The sequence below is a fragment of the Hermetia illucens genome, chromosome 1, assembly GCF_905115235.1.
Source record: "Hermetia illucens chromosome 1, iHerIll2.2.curated.20191125, whole genome shotgun sequence".
Taxonomy (NCBI): domain Eukaryota; kingdom Metazoa; phylum Arthropoda; class Insecta; order Diptera; family Stratiomyidae; genus Hermetia; species Hermetia illucens.
In genome coordinates this window covers 63,159,405-63,180,442 of record NC_051849.1, presented here as the reverse complement: position 1 = coordinate 63,180,442, position 21,038 = coordinate 63,159,405, and the positions used below count along the sequence as shown (strand labels likewise).

General features: G+C 40.6%; 1 protein-coding gene across 1 annotated transcript in view; it reads right to left on the bottom strand.

The window, feature by feature from the left end:
- Positions 1–18,794, bottom strand: part of LOC119651268 (tubulin alpha-1A chain) — a 64,673-nt gene extending 45,879 nt beyond the window's left edge. Inside the window, exon 1 of the mRNA XM_038054772.1 lies at positions 18,445–18,794. Within this exon, the coding sequence (XP_037910700.1) occupies positions 18,445–18,447 (3 nt within the window). The 5' untranslated portion in view covers positions 18,448–18,794. The remainder of the gene's footprint in view (positions 1–18,444) is intronic.
- Positions 18,795–21,038: the final 2,244 nt, after the last annotated feature.

Here is a 21,038-nt window from a genome sequence, read left to right as displayed (position 1 = left end):
GGAAATTAGTGAATATTAAAGCCAAGAACCAAGAAATGTACGAAAGTAATGACCATTTTTGTGCTCGATTAAATCGATAGATATCTAGAACTTGATGAAACTATCACATCAGTGTTGGACTCCCTCAACGGTAAACCGCTGGATTACCAACTAAAAACCTCTCCACCATCAAAGAACTAACCGGGAACCGTTCGGCACATTACTTCGGGCTAGTGCATCGGGAGCCTTAAAGTCAGGGAATTCTTTTCAACAACGGGAGGAGAGAGGGAGAAGGAACTTTTTAGTTAAAACAACCCTCTATTTGTCACATTACCTTCCGCACCAGAAGATGGATACGAAGGTAATGTGCAAGAAGGCTCACTCTGCTAACGTTCCTTAGAATCTGTCTGACAATGTGGTAGCCCAGTGTATCTGAATAAAACTGCTGACGAATCCTATATCCCACCTTCCGCGAAAAAAAAAGTGCGATCGCCATCGTCCACCACATTATTGAAGAACGTGCCGTCTTGCGCAGGTCATATTGTATAGTTCCATGTCCGGTTAGAAGCTGTGAAAGAAAGCAGCCAACCACCATGTTTGTACGCGATGAGCTCCGCAATTAATCTACAACTAACTCCTTTCATGCCTCTCGCATACGGTTGCAGATTAGTTTGTATTCCTTAGTAAAGATAGTGACGCTCCCATATTTGTGCAAGGCGCTTACGATACCCCTACTGGTCAAAAGCATCCGTTCATACCTCCGCAACATAGAGCAAAACAAACTGCGAGAGCCCCAACGCTGACCTAGCTAGGTCGAAATTCCTGCTGCAGCCTCGTTCGTTAATTCAAGGCACTTTACCATTGGCTTTATGCTATAATCATTTCGCTCACCAACACGTGATGAAGGGACGGAATTATGTTTTTAAATAAGATGATCACTTCGGTTTTTCCAGCGTAAGATTGAAAGCATGGGCTATCATCCATCCACTTACCAGCCACATCGATATGCGCCTGTTTCACAATACGTCCAAAAACAAGTGCCGCAACATCACCGACCTTAGGATGAAGACCTTCGCCACCACCAACGTGATCTGAAATCTGATCTAGTCCTTTTTAGAACAGGGAGCGATCTCTCACGTAATCCCCCAATATCCGCGATAAATAACCGGAAACATGAAAATGATTATCCGGTGTGGTTATCTGTCATCATCTTAGGGTATTGAAAGCGTTTTTAGCATCGAATGGTACCCGATACCTCCGTGTAATGGAATATACCGGTTCGTTTATATATGTATATCGCAGGATTTCCATTTGTGGATGTGATTTAATCCGCTGCAACTAGGGCACATCAGCACTAAAAATGTTACGTCTGATGCGTCTATAGGCGGATCAGTCACACAGAAATGTTCCGTTGATCCCGCTTCCGCATTACAGGATGGGCATGTATCATCTGGGAAAATGCCTATTCTGAACATATGCCCAGCTAGTGAATTATGCAAGTCTTCCTGCTTTTCTACAAGACAAACTTTGCAGCAGTATGTTTGTTTGATTCTAACAGGAAAAGTTTGATGCCTCTAGCAGCATTGACGCTGTGCCTACTGCCATTATGGGAAACTTGTTTCCAGGCTTTGGTGGCAGTATTAGTCAACGCTACTATCACTTCAATGGCTGGTTCCGGTCCAATGCTTCTACACTACAATGAACAGGGTTGAGTATTGAATCTAAAAATAGAGTTCAATCAATTTCTACAGTTCTGAACGATTTTCGAAGTGACCAAAGTACTGCTGGACGCCCTCAACAGAGCTTGATTATCACTACAGATGCGCACGCCCTTCAGCTGCTCGTCAATCACCTAGATTGGTGCCCGTAAGATTGGATACACTTCAGCCTGCAAGACTGTTGCATATAATCCCAAACGAAAAGCTCACCTCTGGTTTTCACTCAAGAGATAAACTCTTGCTCCAGAACCCTGTTCCATTTTTAAGCAATCGGTGAGGAAGATTTCCGTATATCCCGCCGCGCATTGTACTTGGACTTCCCAGTTTTCTCTTCTTTTCAGCATAACTTGATACCTCCTATAACGGGAAACTGTATTCACTTTAAGCTATTGAACCTTTGATCTCGTGAGCTTCACGTACCGTGAATCCTTTCAATTTAACTTGAGTTGAAGACATGTGAAGGTATTATTTGTTGTGAGGGTGGGGGCCCTTTTTATTAGCAAACCCCATCTTTGTTACGATATACAGTTTTTATTTTATCAAGAAATTGACAGCAATAGTCATCAGTTGACTTTTTCAATGGTCGCAGAGGAAGTCAATTAACTCCTGTATGCTAGTGCACCAGCCACTTTTTATTTGCATTGTTGATGGTTTTGTTATCAGTTTCTATCTAAACCGACGATATTTCGCTCGGCATGATTCATATCCATTTCGGGTTTTCGAATCAATATAATTGGAGTCAACAACATTAATAGCCGCTGCCTATCTTGCTGCTCCGCAGGGCAGAAGTAACAACGAAACCAGAAAAATATTAAAATAGACGCGCCCATTGACAATATCACACTTTAAACTGATTACCCGCAGCAGTATGAGGCACAGCAAATTTAATGATAGTATCATTTGAAAATAAATATCAAAATTGACTTTATTTGAATAACACTGAATAAAGGAGCCCGGATATGAGTCGCGTGAGCGATTGTACCAAGCTCCATGAAAATTATGGACTGGTGGTTTTATGATGAAAGCATTATCTCAGGATGATGTAGGAACGATGGAACCATTGAACAGTCAATGGTAGTGCAGTGGAATTGTCGCGTTAATCCTTAACATACTAAGCTCTTGTCATCAACGTTGCTACTCTGGAGCACATATAAAAATCATAAAAATGCATAACAAAATCACTTAAAATCTCTCTGAAATCCGTCCATCCCGTTGCCCTGGATTCGAAATCGCGTTCGTCGTGGATATTTCTGGGTTGCGCCTCTCCCGTTGCTATAGACTTATAACTTGCCCAACATTAAGTGTAATAATAATGATACTGAAAAACAGTCCCAATGAAAATCAGATGGTAATAGGACAGTTGCACTTAGGACTGAACAGGATATGTACTCGATAAGATTGCTAGCGTCATAACGCAACAATGGAAACTATCTTATTTAACAAAATAAGGAATGGTTTAAACTGCTTCCATATTCAATGAATTGCTTAGAATTTTCCTGAAAACTTAGAATAATTAAAGATAACAAATTCGTCGAAGCAATAACCAAGATTCCTTTAAAAAGATAACAGTCATAACATTGCCTTCCATACCAATACAAGCTACCTATCCAATAATTATCGGATTATCCAAGATGTCTAGAATAGATACTTAGGAGAGAAATAGCATCTATCCTGGTAGGAATTCAATTCACTTCTCGTATAGATATGATAAACTTCAACAAAGTCATCAACATTTGCCGAAATTCTAAGTTAATGAAATTCTAACGAAAATATTCCACTCTACTCCGCAGTATGAACGAAAAACATTATTTTTGCAACGATCCTAATTCCAATTTGTCATCTAAAACTTATTTGATGCATTCATCAGGAGACTTGCCAACTTCTCCAACTACTCACAAACATGAAAACCCCAAATGAAACTTTCCCGTCAGCACTAACAAACATCAAAGACGACATTGTGCAAAAAAACCCCAGTCGGTATGGGCCACATAAATCTTTAAACTCCCAACGAAAATTCCAATTTTCTAAAAATCCATTATCTGCTGCTACCTGCACATCTCACGTACCTGGAGAAAACTCCACCAAAGAGAATTCTCTCTCCAGTTCCACCATCCAGCATCCTGCAGGACTGCAGTACGTACTAGTAGTTTTTCATAAAAGGAGGAATGTTTGGAGAGCCTTCCCTGCAGGCTACTTGAGTCACGAAATACTTTTTTTGAGAAAGGAGTTTTCATTGGACAATTGATTTTTTCCGTCTTGGTTTGTTCCCTTTTGTATGTTCTAGACAAGCCATTTATAGGCATAGAAATTCGTAATTGTGGTTGATGTGGGCCTCGTTTCTCTGTTCATACGCCAAGTGGATAAATATTCAAGACAATCCTGAAAGCAGTGAATAAGGAAGAATAGAATTGGCAGAATTAATAAAAGATAAACATTGAAGCATAAAGACAACACAAAGTTTGTACCCTTCATGAAAAGCTAGAATGAGTTTGATTTACATAAAATATGACTCAAGCTTCTAGCCTACAACTTCTGCCTTTGACATCTAATCATTTTGTGAGAAGCAATTAACTAGTTTTCATATGTCTGTCCATGATTGTGTGTTTTTTCAATAAATGAAAATTGCAACAAAGCAATTATTAATTTCCACGTGATAGAGGAACTACTAATAATTGAACTAGCGATTTATGTCCTTTACAACAATGAAACTAACACAAATGAAACTAAATTTATGTATCACTATCATTCAATTGAATACTCATATAGGAATGAAATTCAGTATATTTATGGTAAGACGAGATCATTTGGCCACCATTAGCTTTTTAAGCAAATATAGCAAGATTCTTAGCAATATTATCTGGTGAAGTAAAAAGTTTTTAGCGGCTAGATATCTTTAGTGAGCCATATCATCATCATAGTGACTGTTGTAGTAAGAGCATGGCTGCAGAGTCCAACCGGCTCAGATCTTCATTCCCCCTACAACTAGAGATCTCCTTGCGGCCTTCAAAGAATGTGTCCGTAACCTGGCTCAAGCTAGAGCTGAGAAATCGCAAAGAAAGTGCATGATGATGATTTGTACCTCTTCTCTGTAATTTCGGCAATGCGAATTGTAGGGTATGCCGAGTCCGGCGGTAGGGACTCCTAGAGGCCAGTGCCCTGTGCAGACCATCGTAATCTTGTATGTATTTGCACGCGTCTAGCACAAGAGCCCTTGCGATTTGGTCTTGCGATCGTCAACTCGTGCATTCCCGTCTATGTTCCTATGACCGGGAACCTTAACTTTTGCCTGTCGGTCAGAATGGCTCTGCTACGATTGAGAGAAAAAATTCGATACATTCTGCAGTATTGCTTCAACCAAGGAAAGAGTAAGCAAATAATTTTGTTTGCAGTTTATAAACCCCACACAGTATTCAATCTCACAGCAAAGCAGCAAAGTGGTAATATAGATGCAAAAGATGAGGCACGCTCTGATAAGCCAACCGGGGCAAATGTCAATAAAATCGTGGAAATCATTCAATCAGACCGGATATAAACACTTATTTCATGGTCGAAGAATTGAAAATTATCCAGAAACCAGTTTGGAACAGTTTGCATAAGGCTATTTTTGAAAAGAAACTCGATGTATGGGTACCACAGGAAAATGAACTTTCTGGACTGAATTAACGCCTGCGATTCTTTGCCGTAATGTAAAGAAATCAATCCATTTTTAAAGCAGACTAACGACCAGGAAGATACTACCGGCCGTGCGATTGCAGGGTAACCGTCCATTACGAGCTCCTTTTATTCACCCATCACTCACTTCTGACCTTTACTGGGCCAATAAGAATGCTGGCGTATTGCATCAAGACAACGCCAACGCCGCTCCAATTATTAACGATGCGCCAGAAGTTCTAAGAGCTTGTATGGGAAGTTAAACTGCATCAGCGACACAGTCCAAACCTAGCAGCAATAGATTAACACCATTTTGAGCTAAACTGGCTTTAAGAGAGACTTCTCAAAATAGTTTTTTACCAATAGGGATGAAGGCTTCTTCAATGGTCTTCAAAAAGGGCAGGAGAACCGCAAAGAACAACCTATATTAAAACACAGTGTTACTGGGGTATCATTGAAATTTATTAGGATGCACATGTCTTGGCCTGATAAGAAACAAAATATTATCATTCCAGATGAAAAAAGTTCAATCTGGTTGCTCTGATAGCTTCCAGTACTTAGGAAAAAGCTTACTTTTCCACGAAGGCACACAGATGCAAACTCCATTATGATAAAAGAAACCAGCTACTTAGATAAGCCGTAAATAAAATTTAAGGCATTATTGCCCGTAAAAATCTGCTAAAAGAATGATTAAAGTTCTTGTTTGTTTTGTGCTTTTATGCATTTTCATATTCTGCTTAGGGAACCGTTTAGGTTTAGTTCTGGCTAACAAATCCCCACATGGCCTTCGCTTACTTAAATCCGAATTGATGATATACCAGGATTTTCCACCTGCTTATCTGCAGTATTGCCATCCCGGGGTACGCAAAAAGGATGGAGAAGATTAAGGAAAGTCATAAATGCTAAAAAAGTAAAAATATAAAAACCCCAAACAACTTCACTGGCTTCGGAAAGCAAAATAGAGAACTATCATGGAAGTAGACGATCCGCACTAGCATTTCCTGGGAAGTAATATTCACGATAGCCCTACAAAAACAGGGGCAAAAGTGGAGTCAAGATCACTACTGCAATTGGGGCAGCAAAATCTATGTAAGATTTCTCCCATTTAGTATTCAAAGATAAAGATTGCAGTATCTTTGCACAGAAGAGATAGCTTTGACCTATTTTACAACTTTGCTAGTAATAGTGCGACTTCCACCAAACTTGACAGTAGCAGGCTCTATATTATAGCCTTAATTAGTGCAAATTTTCATGATTCTATGATGTATTTAACAGAGGGGATTCAATTTCTTTAAAATACGATAATATACTATTATTTACTTCATTTGACCTGGTATCGGTATGGAGGTACCTTAGGGCCTAGGCACCGTCTAGTGGCAGCCTCATATTTTTTTATAGATTTTTGGGTACTAGTAGTGGTAGTTTCTGAGAATGGATCCGTAAAAAAAATGATCACCTCTCAGATCCCGCTGAAGTCTTCCAACACCTCAGGGTGAATAAATCTGTGTGTCGCCCGTTATTCCTCGTTACAGCGATCTGAAGAACATTGCCAACGTAAAGCAAGTGGTCGGAAAATAACAGTAACAACGCCAAAAATGAAAAGGGACACCCAGAACTGATTGAAATCCACGCCAAATTGTTGGATAAAATGGCTGTCGATACTGAGTACATAAAAACTTCGACCATAGACACTTTAATATGACTCAGCACCGTTTCGCAAAACGGATATTGATTCAAAGGTGCTTGCATTTCTGAATTTCCGAAAATTACGACTGTTCCTTAATCGTTGAAGTCTTTCTTTGGACAATCACAAACGACAGTAGTTTCGTCCAGAGCAGAGACAACTTATCAGGCGGAAGTTTCTCTGCAATTAGTCCGCTCTGTCGTCAAGTGGATGGCAGATTCAGGATCCCCTCAATTTCAAAAACAAATAACTAGTTCAGCTTCGTCCGACTTAGGCCTGAACTCCTATGCCGTTTTGAAATTGAATATAATTCGCAACCAGGGCACGTTTACGAAGAAATATAAGTGAGCAACCATACCCTTGAACCGCTCCAGTCACGGTAGTTCCAAAGTTGAGGTGAGATAACGTCTGATGAGTTCCCTCTGCCCTGCACGAAACCGTAGTTTGTAGTAGTAGATTGTTGAAAAAAATCCTGGATTCCAAAAACAAATAATCGATTATAATGATTTTGTGTAGATAACCTCTTCGCTCAGGAAGACCAATAAAAGCTGACGATGAAATAAATGATTGCAGAGCCACTAAGCATTGGTTAATCAACCATTTATAACCATTTGAAAACCCTCTGATTCGTAAGGACCTTTACGTTTGCATTCCCGTGAGCTGGAGAAAACTCATTTGGTGCAGCGTCTTACCATCTGCAATACGCTCCTCAGACGTAAAGAAAACGACCCATTTTTGAAGAATACTAGCACTATCGATGAGAAATTGAAATTGAAAAGATATTAGAACAAGAGTGATGAACCACACCTCATCAAGGTCGAAAGCAAACATTTATCAGAAGAAAGACATGCATTTCAATCTTCTCTACCAAGGAATCAAACGATTTATACAGAGAAAAGTTGGACGAATAGGATGATGCAACCAAAAAAAAACGTCCAAAACTCGTCAATCGCAAAGGCGTTATATTCCATCACGACATCAGACCACACAACAGTTTTGGTTATCATCATCATCAACGGCGCAACAACCGGTATCCGGTCTAGGCCTGCCTTAATAAGAAACTCCAGAAATCCTGGTTTTGCGCCGAGGTCCACCAATTCGATATCCCTAAAAGCTGTCTGGCGTCCTGACCTACGCCATCGCTCCATCTTAGGCAGCGTCTGCCTCGTCTTCTTTTTCTACCATAGATATTGCCTTTATAGACTTTCCGGGTGGGATCATCCCCATCTAGTGTTGGTCATCCGTCAAAAGTTTTTGGAGCTCGGTGGGAATGTGTTGTCTCATTAACCACACTCCCATGATATTCCGCCTCCAGGCTAGCATTTATTTTACTACTTGTATAGCCCTTTGAATGGGAAAACATTCGATCCTGGCAAAGTGAAAATAGCGAAAGGTCATCGAACAAAATGGTCAATACATTTATTAAGCTTGTGTTCTTTATATGGATTGCACAATAGGTACCATTTCATTAGAGACTAAAATAATAATAAACGAAGTAACCATTACCTCGCTCTTTTTTGTCCACAATTTTTCCAATTTCATCACTTCAACTATTCCTGGTTCAATTCTCTACTTCACGGTTGTCGACATATTTTGCAATTCAGTTATAATGCACCACTTTGCAATATTGAAAATCTATCATCAAAATCATTCTGTTGAGAATCTACGGACGATTCTGAAATTGCATCCGATGATTCTCTTTGCAATCGAAATATTGCAGAGCCCAATGGTCTGACCTAGATTCCCATCTATAAATGATATCGACGTCCGTAAAATCACTATAACGATGCGATAAAATTGCAGGTACTTTTTTGTGGTACTATAAAAAAGTGTTTTGCTTTATATCGATTTGTAGAAAGGATTCATCATCGTCCTTTGCTGAGTGCAAGTCTGAATATTGCGGTTTTTCTCAAGTGTACTCTGAACGGGTATAATTTCCGAATCCTGAAGAAGAATATGCACACAGGAATACATCAATGTATATTTGATATAAATGCATTTCCATTGACAGATCTCAGTAACCTTAAGTGAAATCATTAATGCTGGACGTCTTAGATTTTGCTATATTGATAACAGGTTTTACCCAAAAAAATCGGATTGAACAAGGAATTAATCAGAATTTTCTCCTAAATTATTGTGGATATTCCAAAAAGGAAGATGCTTCATGACATCAAAATGTTAGCAAAATATGTTAACAAAAAGATTCTCGTAAAGAATTTTTGGAGACATAAATCTGCCTCGTTCGAAATTCCTAACCATCCAACTACTAGCATTTGCGAATAAATTTAACCGAACATTTATACCGCCTAAATTAGGGGAATTTGACCTCATTTCGAATTCCGATTCTGTCATCTAAAGACACCAATCTTACAATATATCATCCACACTTATGGTAATGCAGCACAAAAAAATCAGTCATAAATGAAGTAAAACACGACGTCAAATAAAGGCTTTATCTCCATCTCAGATCAATAAATCAAAAGAAAATTTCCGTTTCAGATTGAGCCACACAAACCACTTGGCAACTCGACATCGGCTTTTCCACAGCTGCACAGAACAATCGAGAATTCTTCTTCGTCCGCAGAGGCTGATCATTTTTAACCTGAGCCTCTCCCCGCAATAGGCGTCATTAAGATATTATTGTACTTCAGTTAGTGTATCTTTTGTTGGTGCTGCTGTGTGGGCAAATAAGAGGCGAATCAACCGACAGCGACATTAATTCAATCGATATTCGTAAGAAATTTAGATTTTCTCGCGTACTGAGCTGTACTCGCTGAGGGGCCTATCTCAGATGCCAACCCGCCGACGAATCTCCCGCCAATACAAATTATTTTTTTCTACTAACACAGCTCACCTACCAACACCATGTTTGAGTCATCATCCGGCGAAACCTTGAATTTTAATTTAAAGGAAGAAGAAACATGAAAATTAGAGGAACGTTAGAGAATTATAATCAAGCCATTCGCATCTATTAGGGTTTAACACAAAGGTTACCAGGTACCTCCGCACGTATGTACTCGTGGGTGGATTGGATCAGACGAGCATTAAGAGGTTGATTATTTAATTCAAAAACGATATTCACTATACATCTTACATACATATAAAACTGAATAAGAGTCCGCTATTATCACACATCAAAATATGTCAAACATAGTTTCACAAACAAGCGATTCAGCTGAAGCTAAACGATTTTAATTGATATGCGGAAACGCCAAATCTGTCTAAATAAATTTGATGCTTGACAGTTTTGTGATATAATTTCAAACGTCTCGCTAGTTTCTAAGTGCTACTAGCTTACCCATCCTTTAATGAAATGCACCGTCGAATTCTGTCACTGCAAATTACGCGCTCGCCAATTTGTGCGAAGGCGAAATTTCCATCTCATCAGAGATCATTATTCATGCGAAGATATCTTGTCTTGCTGCATTTAGATGAAGGAAGGAATAGGCGACTGAACCTGAATTAATAGATGCAACTAGGTATTATTAACTTTAATGAAATTTTACCATAAATTGTTGCAGTTCAAAACAGAATAGGCATAATATGGTATTGCATTTCGCAAAATCAGTGTTCGAGTTTAATTAGAACATTCATCTTTTTGATGACCAATCCAAACTCTAGGTTAATTATGCACCCAAGCGATAATTACACTGGAAACTAAAGGAATATTGTATATAGAGAAATTTTACAAAATACAAGAAATTAATAAATAATTTCGCCAACCACACCTCTATAAAAACGCGATACTCTCCCCCAAAACAAGTAAATGTTCTGAGAACAAAAATCACAAGTTGCATGTATGTTAAGGCGTTAACAAATTTCTTTTTTATTTGAAAGGACGATGTACGCCATAATGAATGGAATATGAAATAATTAAAATGTCTGCCACGGCTTGGCAACCTTCAGGGAGTTCGCTATATAGCACATAGGGCCGTCACGCTGAAACCACATATCATTTGCATCCCCATCGTTCAATGTAGACCAACAGCCCTTGGTTATCATAGATCTATAGTGCATGCCGTTGACGTGATGGCTTCATAAAGGCTGTTTTCAAAAAAAAAGTATGGACAAAAGACTTTTTGTACTTTTCTAGCCAATGGACCTGATGTTGGTTGACATCGGTCATTAACTTTGAGCTGCTAAGTCAATTGGAACTTCATCGGGTGCAGGCCCAGGTCACTACGTAAAATTCGCCAAGTTGAAATTTACGACATGACCTAGCAAGAAACTGGTTGTCTCGGGTTCCTGAATTATAGAAAATACCTGCTTCTAATACCAAGCACAATTACAAAATTAACAACCCAATCTTTGGCCTATATAAAAGACCAACTGAAGCCCTACTCAACAGGAAGAGTGTAGGGGAACAGATACATAACTGACATAACAATCTTGGAAATATGGTATATCACACCTTCTCCACATAATAAAGGAGATATTCGTTTTTTACAATTGACGATTTTGGAAGTCACCCCTTGCGACATCCTTCAATTTACCGTCAACCAAGCCTCGACACAAGATCTATCAACACAATCGACAGTATTCGGATGCTCACTAAGAAACATGAGCGCCACGAAATTTAGTGAATCATGGCTGCTTTTTACGTAGTCCTCCCGAATACAAAGCTAAGAAAGGTCCACAAACACAAAATGGATATCAACCAGATTCCAATACGTCCTTTTTTAATATATCAAACATCATGTGGAGCAGTCAAGGAAGGACAGGTGGGGAGGATTCGATACAACCACAAAGAGAGCCAGCTCAAGAAAACGAACCACAGGAGAACCAGCGGAAAAAGTTGGAAAAAGCCCTTTGGAATGGTAGGTGTTGTTGCTAAACCAAAGCAAAAGAGATATGTATTAAAGAGAAGAGGTTTTGGAAGATGTGGCCGGGGCTCGATATCGGCAGCACCAATATCAACTGTATAGGTACGCATAGCAAGACCCCGCAGCGGAGGAACTCATCTGCTAGGAATATACTGTTGTACCACGATCCAAAGAGTAGAATTCGAATTATGATTAGGATGTCAAAGCCGTTCATACCAATTCTATATGTTCCAGTAATGGACGCTGTCATATGGGACGGTTAACATTCACTGCCTCACAAACTGCGCCATTCAAATGATGTTTCCAAAGCCTTTCACAATAAAATCCTCTAGCAATTCATTCAAACTTGGTAAATATAAGTCTTATCGCTAGATCGTTTACCCTGAATGAAGAATTTCGCAGGTTACCGAGAAGTTGCGAGAGATTGCTCGGTTAGGTAGGTTCTGAGAGCGACACCTGTTTCACTTTCTGGGACACACATTTTGATTTCTCACTCCCTTGCGTTTAACCCAGGTTTTGCTTCACACAAAACTTTAAAATGGTATTGATGATCGTTTCTAAAGGTTTTTTGGGCAATCGATTACATCAGAAAGAAGGAAGAATTGTAGAATAGTGAGGCGAAAACAGGTATATAGCATGAGGGGTAATATCGATCCAGTAAATAAATGAAAATAGACAAACTCGCGACTTATCTCTTAGCCAAGAAATGAGGAAAGAGATAGTGTAGAATTAGTTGCAATCGGAGGGAGGTATAATTAACTCTGCTATGTTATTCACATAGTATGTTAGCCCCAAGCCCAGATAAAGGAGGGTTTGAGGCAACATACTTTGTACCATTCTCTGCTGAGATCAGCGAAATGGATGAATAAAATGTAGTTAGAGTTACTCTACTATGCTAAATACTACCTCTCTTGGTCTCAAGCTGACCAAGAAAGTGCATTCAAAGTCGTTAAAAACAAGAATAATCGTGTTAAATATAAAGCTTCGGGAAAATGGTAAGGTATTCACCTAGTCGACGTGGCAAAGTGAACGTCAGTCCTATCGAGAAATCAGCAAGGGACGTATAAACGACGTCAAGATTAATCCGAAAGAAACATATACCATGTCTGCACGTTAAATATTGGCACTATGACTGGACTGGAAAATCACTGGAAAAACAGAAGAACTTACAAGAGCCCTTCAGAAGAGGCGCATTGATATTAGTGCCTTAGAAACTCGATAGTGCGACGGTGAAGATATAAGCTCCTCTATTTTGGTAGCCCATGTACTCAATATGATGTTGGCATTGCTATCTCTTTGGTTTTTCCTGATGCCATTAAAGAAGTCGAACAATTTGTTGATCAGCTGATGAAGCACACTATTATACCAGTTGATCGTACGATTCACTTCTTTACAACATGCGCAACACAGACAGATCGATCTGATTCGGAGAAAGATGCCTTCTGGCAACTACTTAATACAAAGACCTGTAACGTGACTGCCGGTGTCCATATTATCATTGCAGGCGATCATAATGACCCACATGGGGTTAAAAGACAGACGGCAACAGGTCCCGTGGAAAAGGGTTTGGAATACGCAATAAGGATAGCGAGCGAATAGTCGATTTCACAGACACTTACGCCCTTGTATTTGCCAATACCTGGTTTATCAAACGATTATCTCATTTTCCTACATTTTATAATGGGAACAATAAAATGCAAATCGACTATATCATAAGACCTCACTGCCACTGGTTGCACAGCCGGCCCTCAACATAGGCCGTAGATTGCTTTCTCATGAATCAATGCAATAATAAAACGTGCGGAACGCACTGGGCGATTCCGTGAAAAACACGAATTATGAATATCGAAAAATCGTAGAATTGAGATAAAAACACGATCCACAAAGCGGCTTATGCTACCCTCGGTGTCAACAAGCCTGCTAAGCGATTCATCTACCGAGATGCTTGACTTTGAAATCGTGAGATGAAACGTCTCTAAAGCACTCCATCTGGAGTAATTCCACCTGCCAGCGCCACTGAAGTCAACGAAACAAACCAACGAATGAGCAGCTGAGCTCTGGAAGGCGAAGAGTTGGGCTCCAACACCGTGGCTCAGCGAATTCTTCAATCGGGTTATTGGGAAGGGTAAAATACAATCTGACAGCCAAAAAGCACGGTCGTTTCAATATAAAAAAGATCCAGTAGAGTATTCGAGCCATTGATCGACCCGGTTACTGTTCCATACCATGAAGATTTTCGAAAACACGACTCACGACTCCATCCAGATCAGACTTTGGACCGAACAAAATGGCGCAACCGATCAAGACGAGCCGACCCCGTTTCTGAGCGGGACAAAGGCCGAAGAAAAGAGTGAGGTATAATTGATTTCATCGGAGTTCGATTGTTGTGTATGCCACTTTGTCCGGCTTGGTTGTAGTCGAGAAAAACAGGCTAATTTCTCCGACGGTGCTCATCAAACATTGATATTTCGAAAACCAGCTGTCCTCTCTTTCAGTAAAGCTTGGTTTCGATACACTCAGTCTTAGATTAACTGAAGAAAAAGACAACTATAAAATATTGGGTTGGGGAAGAAGAAATGTCGTATTTTGTCAATAGATGACGACACCTAAACATATATTGTGTTATACTTATCGCATCGGGTCATACTATACGGCGATTTGAAGACGACAATCTGTGCTACAAGTGCCTCTTTGACAGTGTTGTGATCGTATGTTTCAGTCTCAAGTTATAGCGCGTTAAAAATGGAGTCTACCAAGCAAGAAATTCGTCATATTTTATAATACATTTTTACTACCTGAGAGGTAAAAATGCAACGAAGATGGACGAAAAAATGTGTGAAGTTTATGGGCCCGATACTGGAACAATTCGTACAGGACAGCGTTGATTTGATCGATTTCGTTCTGGTGTAGTGGATGTTGAAGATACACCCCGTACTGGTAGGCCAATCGTCGTAGAAACGGGTAAAATCGTAGAAATCATCCAAATAGAGCGGGATGTGAGCATTCGCTCCATCAGCCAGAAACTGGATATAGACCATAAAATCGTTTGGAACCATTTACAGAAGATTGGATTCCAAAAAAGCTGGATGTTTGCTTGTCACACGAGTGGACGCAAAAAAATCTCTTGGACCGAATCAATGCCTGCGATGCACTGCTGAAAGGGAACGAATTCGACCCATTTTTGAAGCGGATACTAACTGGTGATGAAAAGTGAATCCCGTAGGACAACCTCAAGCGAAAAAGATCGTGGTCAAACCGCAGCAAGCCGGCCCAAACCATCGCCATGCCCGGATTGATGGCCAGGAAGGTTTTGCTGTGTCTTTGGTGGGATTGGAAGGGAATTATCCACTGTGGGCTGCTTAACTATGGCCAGACCCTCAATTCGGTCCTCTACTGTGAGCAATTCGATCGTTTGAAGCAGGCGATTGACCAGAAGCGGCCAGAATTGGTCAATAGCAATGGTGTTGTGTTCCACCAGGACAACGCTCGGCCTCACATATTTTTGATGACCCCCCAGAAGTTACGGGAGCTCGGATGGGATGTCCTATCGCACCCACTGTGTAGTCCGGACCTGACACCAAGTGATTACCATCTCTTCCGATCCATGCAAAACGCTCTTGGTCCTACTAAGTTTGCCTCAAAAGAGGGTTGCAAAAACAGGCTGTCTGAGTTTTTGCAAATGAGGAGGGAAGGGGTTTATAAGAGGGGGGGGGGAGGGATAATGAAGTTGCCTTCTAAATGTCAACAAGTTTGCGAACACAACGGCGCGTACTTGACTTAAATCGGATAATTCTAACTATGTTAAAGCGTCAAATTTCGATCACAAATATGATATTTCTTTTTCCCCAACCCAATATATTACGCTTTATATCGTACAGTATTTTACTTTTATGATTATAGGATGAAGTCACGAGGAATTGCACTCAATTTCCCAAATATTATATAGTATTATTGACTTTATATGAGCAGATATTGATATGGAGCAATTTCGTGATTTTTCAAATTTTTCGATTGAGTAGTTCCTGAAAATGGCTTTGTGAAATAATTGACAACTCTGTAGCCCCCACACTTTTTTCCCGTTCGAGATGTTTCATTTGATATTTTTTTGTTGAGGGTGTTAGGAATTCTGAGTCCGCATCCACTTGATGGCGGACCGGGCCACTAGGAAAGCAACTTACTTCCTCTCTTGTGGTCCACGGACTACTCTTTTTGGGTGAAACACCCAAGTTCAAAAAGAAGAAGGAAAATTTTTGACTGACGGACCTGGACCTGGACGAAAGGTCATAGGCAACTCATCAGGCGCTGCCTCACCAGGGCAGAAGTTAGGCAGCGTCTGATGAGTTACCGCTGCCCTGGACGAATCCGTCAGTCACGATTTTTTCTTCTTTTTTCATTTCATTTCATTCATGCATGTATGTAAACTCAAAACGCATTGCTTGTGTGAACGTTCACAGTTCCAACCTTGCCACCAAATGCCATATCAAAAGGAGCTAGTTTCTCAGACAAAGGGATGTAACAGACAGATGGACCAACAATGAACAAATTTTAAAATGGATTTGTTTTACACAAAACCTTTAAAAAACCATCATATGGATTTTTTTTTTAAATTTGCCCATTGCTCGCAATGGAAGATATACCAATTATAATATCATGTTCAAGATGGATGTCGTCATTATTCTGCTACGTAAAAGCGAGGAACCTAAATCGATTTCAAGGGAAATAACTATGATTCTCTTTGGAAATCTTTTGTGTGATAATAACTTTATAAATAGAAGGGAGAAACATAAAGATTAGAGCTATTTCCAGCAAGGTGTATTCACGAGAATTATTATTCATGATTGTAACAAATCAAAGAGGAAAGCAGTGCTAATGAAGAAACGAAGGGTCGATAGCTTATCTTTCCAAATATGAACCGCTTTCAGATTCATTCCTTCATGAATTGGTTTTTATAATACCCGGTGATTTTATAGATTACTCATGACATCAACTTGCATTACCTCTTTTCAAGCAACACAGATTTGGGGATAAAAACTCGCTATATAATGGGCCATATGCACACGGCATTAACAATCTAGTCATCCCCTAATAACGCCAACAACCCAGAGAGTCCTCTTCCTCTTATGATTTTTTTTGCAATGAGGAGAGAAATGCATCGTTGGAAAACTGCGCTGTTCATCACCACGACAATACGCAGATGGATGGCTGGGAAGTAGATGGAAAATAGCACGCCACTGCATCATAGATGGAATTTTAGAACATTTAGAAAGGAAAATCAAGCCATTCTGATTCACCTGGAAATCCAAGCAATAACCAGTCGAAGCAGAATTTCATAGCCACACAGGAACAGCGGGGGAGAACTACCAAGTCACGCGAACTATTTTCACTATATAATTATTTCGAAAGTAGTGTGGACATCTGCAATTTAGCATGAGTCGCCACTTTCCTATTCCTTCGTTCGTGGTATGGATCTGGTGCATTAATAATGCATTTGCTCCGACTGACGACATAGAACTTCAAACACTCAAGGAACCAGGATTTTGGAAAATTATTTAATGGGAATGCTTTATGTGCCTTGTGATCACCTCGCTTTTTCTTTCAAAGTTCAAATTCATCCCAAACACGAGGGCAGAATAAATCAAAAGGAAAAAAAACGAATAACCCGCAATTAGAAAAGCGTGGGCGTAACTCTTTCCTGACTTTCCAAAGTATAAATTTGCATCAAATATTTATATGGGGCTAACGCATGACTTTGTTAAGGACATCCTAGGTCTATACTATTGCATTTCATGGTGATGGAAGGAAGAATACTATAATTATAGACATATCCTTCCTACAAGGCGACTTTATTAGTGAGTTTTGATTGAATAAATGGCAAATGGCATTTTGCATATTGAAAATTTAATTTCAGGGGAAGTCTAGAGCAAAATGGGTGCTTGAAAGTTGGTCCCACCCCACTTGCTGTTTCATGTTATACCTCGAAATAGAAAGGGATCTATCTCAAACCATTTGACAACGTACAACTACGAGCGAATCCCTCAAGACAAAGTACTTAGCTCGTAATTCAGGCCAATTTTCCACGAGAATTAGAAAATTCAGTTAATATATTAGAAACACGATTCCTTCATTAAAGTTACGTAAATTTTCTTCTTTTCATTCAATTTAAAGCAAGACCAAATTCAGGCAAGAAAGAAAACGGCAGCCCGAGTGTTAATATGTTCATGAAAATCTCCGCAGCCGTTGCCTCCCCGGCGAACAATCAGTCCATGGGCGCGGATCAGCTGCTGGACTGGTATCAGCCCAGCCTCGTACGTAGATAAGCGGCCGTCAACGGACTTTTTTTCAAATCGTCATCTGCTCCCCAATTTCGAATTCCCCACGGTCTGAGGGCAGCTATCGGCCCGAGACTTCCACTCCGGCCCGAATAGCTTCCAAACCTTCCGGCGAGAGTGATTTCGTAACAGCTCCACCGCAGTCCATCGAAATATCAATAACCGACCCTTGGCCTGGCCGCAATTGTCAGTTATCCATTGACCCCAAGGCCCACTCCCTTCGAGAGTTGCTCGACCCACTTCTTACGTCTAGCACTTACCATTTTGGCTTCGAGAGTTCAATCAAACTTTTCACGGGAAAAAAACGCCGGTACAGCACGTGCGATTGGAGTCGCGTTTTATTCACGTCTGGCGGTTAACGCTTGAGACCAGATCAAGCCGCTGGGGGTGTCGGTTCGTAGCACCAAGTGTTCTGCAGGAATCTCAAATTTTGCCTGGGAGCACGCACAAAATTCGGATTTCCCTCTAAGGATAAATGGAGAAGACACTTGAAATCACTGCGCACACTAGAAACGCACTTGGGATGAATGAGATTGGATTTGAGTGAGAATGAACTGATCCGCAAATTTGTCCGCAATGCAACAAATATGGAGTTCGACTGGAGGATTTCCAGAATTTACCACGGCTTTTATACGCGGCCGTGGCTCCGACACGCACTGGAACAGGCCCACACGGCGCCCGTCGGAAAGGCAGAAGTGATTCCACGCAGCAGCTGAGCGCGGCATTCCAGCATATCCGCCGCCGACCCTTTTGCTTTTTAAAGCAACTTCGGCGGCTGCCAGCAGCCGGCGTGCCGGGTCCAGTGGAATCGCCGACGCGAGCCGTCAACGTCTTCAGACGGTTGGCTCCGCATTTGGTCGCGTGCAAGAGCAAAGCTCCCGCGGACAAAGAACGTCGCGGGGAATCGCAACGCAGCGATGACGTCGGTCGGATGGGATTGCGTCGCATGTGAACGCGGCATGCGTGCTGAGCCGCAGTGTCCGCTGCCTGTGCTTCGTCCGTCGACGGTGACTCAATCAAGTTCAAGTGAGGAATCACCGTCTGCTGCCGGTCTGACATTGCAAGCGAAGTTCCTCGACACAGTCTACGAACAAATTAAAGATACACAATGCAATTAAAATTTTATTTGCTCACCCTAGAAGAAATGGAACATTAGTGTTTGCATAATGATTTTTGAGGTTTTGTGTGAAACAAACAATTATGAGTGTGAAATTTATTGCCAATAAATTGATTTTATGTAGATTATTCTTAACAATGAAAAAAAAGTTTAGTCAACTATACATCTTATGATTAAGGATTTGCATACTCGCATGATTATTATGTTTTAATTTATATCAATACATGAGTACATCAATATAGAAAAAGAGGCAAACAAAACTCTCTTAAAAATCGGCTTAAAATTAGACCAATCCTAGCTTGCCCTACTTTAAAATGAATAACTAATTGTAATGAAAATCTAGCTTACTTCAAGGAAGATATTAGCGGGATTTCAATGAGTAGAACCCGCTCATAGAATTTCTAACTTGATTCTTATAATTTGAAATCAACTAAGACGACCTTGGCTAAAGAGTGCAGTGTCTTTGTGCTGAAAAACCTTGACCGATTCAGCATTATTTTCAAGACTTTATTTTGCGCGATATGCAGTTTTAAAATATGCGACTTAGCATAAGTAACAAAGATTGGCGCACCGTATGTCAATAATGGCTGGAGAATGGATTCAAAAATTAATATTTTATTTTGTTTACTTAGTTTAGAATTTCGGTTTATCAACGGGCATAAAACTTTATAAGGATGAAGGCGAGTCTCCCGCGCCTAAAAACGCGACAAATTATATCAACTGGTCCTCCAAGTTGGGGGTTGGGTAGGACTGACAACACTACACGGAAAACAACAGCAGGAGCCTCGGACTGGACGGATTATACAACGACGAACCCGGTAACGAAAACGGAATAATGACTTGCGCATTTTCTCATGAACGTGCACTCCCTTAACGAGGATGGAGCCGCCAAGCAGCTAGTCGATACCCTGTCCCAATATAGGTTTGATGTAACAGCGTTCGAGGAGATGCATTGGACAGGGACCGGTTTCTTGGAGAAGAGTATCTACACCATATATTATAGTGGCCATCCAGTAAACTATGTGCTCGGAGTAGGTTCCTTAGTCAACCAAAAAATGAAACCTACTATTATCGGCTTTGAAAACATAAGCGAATGGCTATGCACTCTGCCCTTGCAAGGCAAATTTACCCCCTACCGCCCCTACAGAAGAGACTACAGGGTCGGAGGAGGATACCTTCTACGAGGCAATTAAACGAACCCTCGAAGCCTGCCCTAAGTATGATATAAAAATCATTTTAACAGCCAAGTAGGGACGGAGCCCGTATTCAGGGGATACGTTGGCTCCCATAGCTTACATCAAAATACAAATGATAACGACTTGCGGGTTATTCAATTAGCAGTGTCACACGAAATGGTTGTTGGAAGTACCTGGTTTGCGTGGAAAGCGGTCCACAAACAGATGGAACCACTTTCAACCAAATCGACCACGTTCGATCGAACGCCACCACCTCTCAGCCTTGATGAATGTCAGAACATATAGGGGACAAATATAGACTTGGATCACTATCTCGTTGGCATGGTGCTCCGATCTCTAATAACAACACCACCCACAATCTCCTCTGACAATCAGGTGAGAGTTAACGCTGAAGCCATCCAGAACACAGCTCTCCGCAACACCTACAAAGGGGAAATGGATGGATAAAAATCATAAGTCGCCAGGAGCCAATGGAAATACAGCCGAATTGGTTAAATATGCAGACGACCAATTACACCAAGCGGTTCATCAACTCATACTC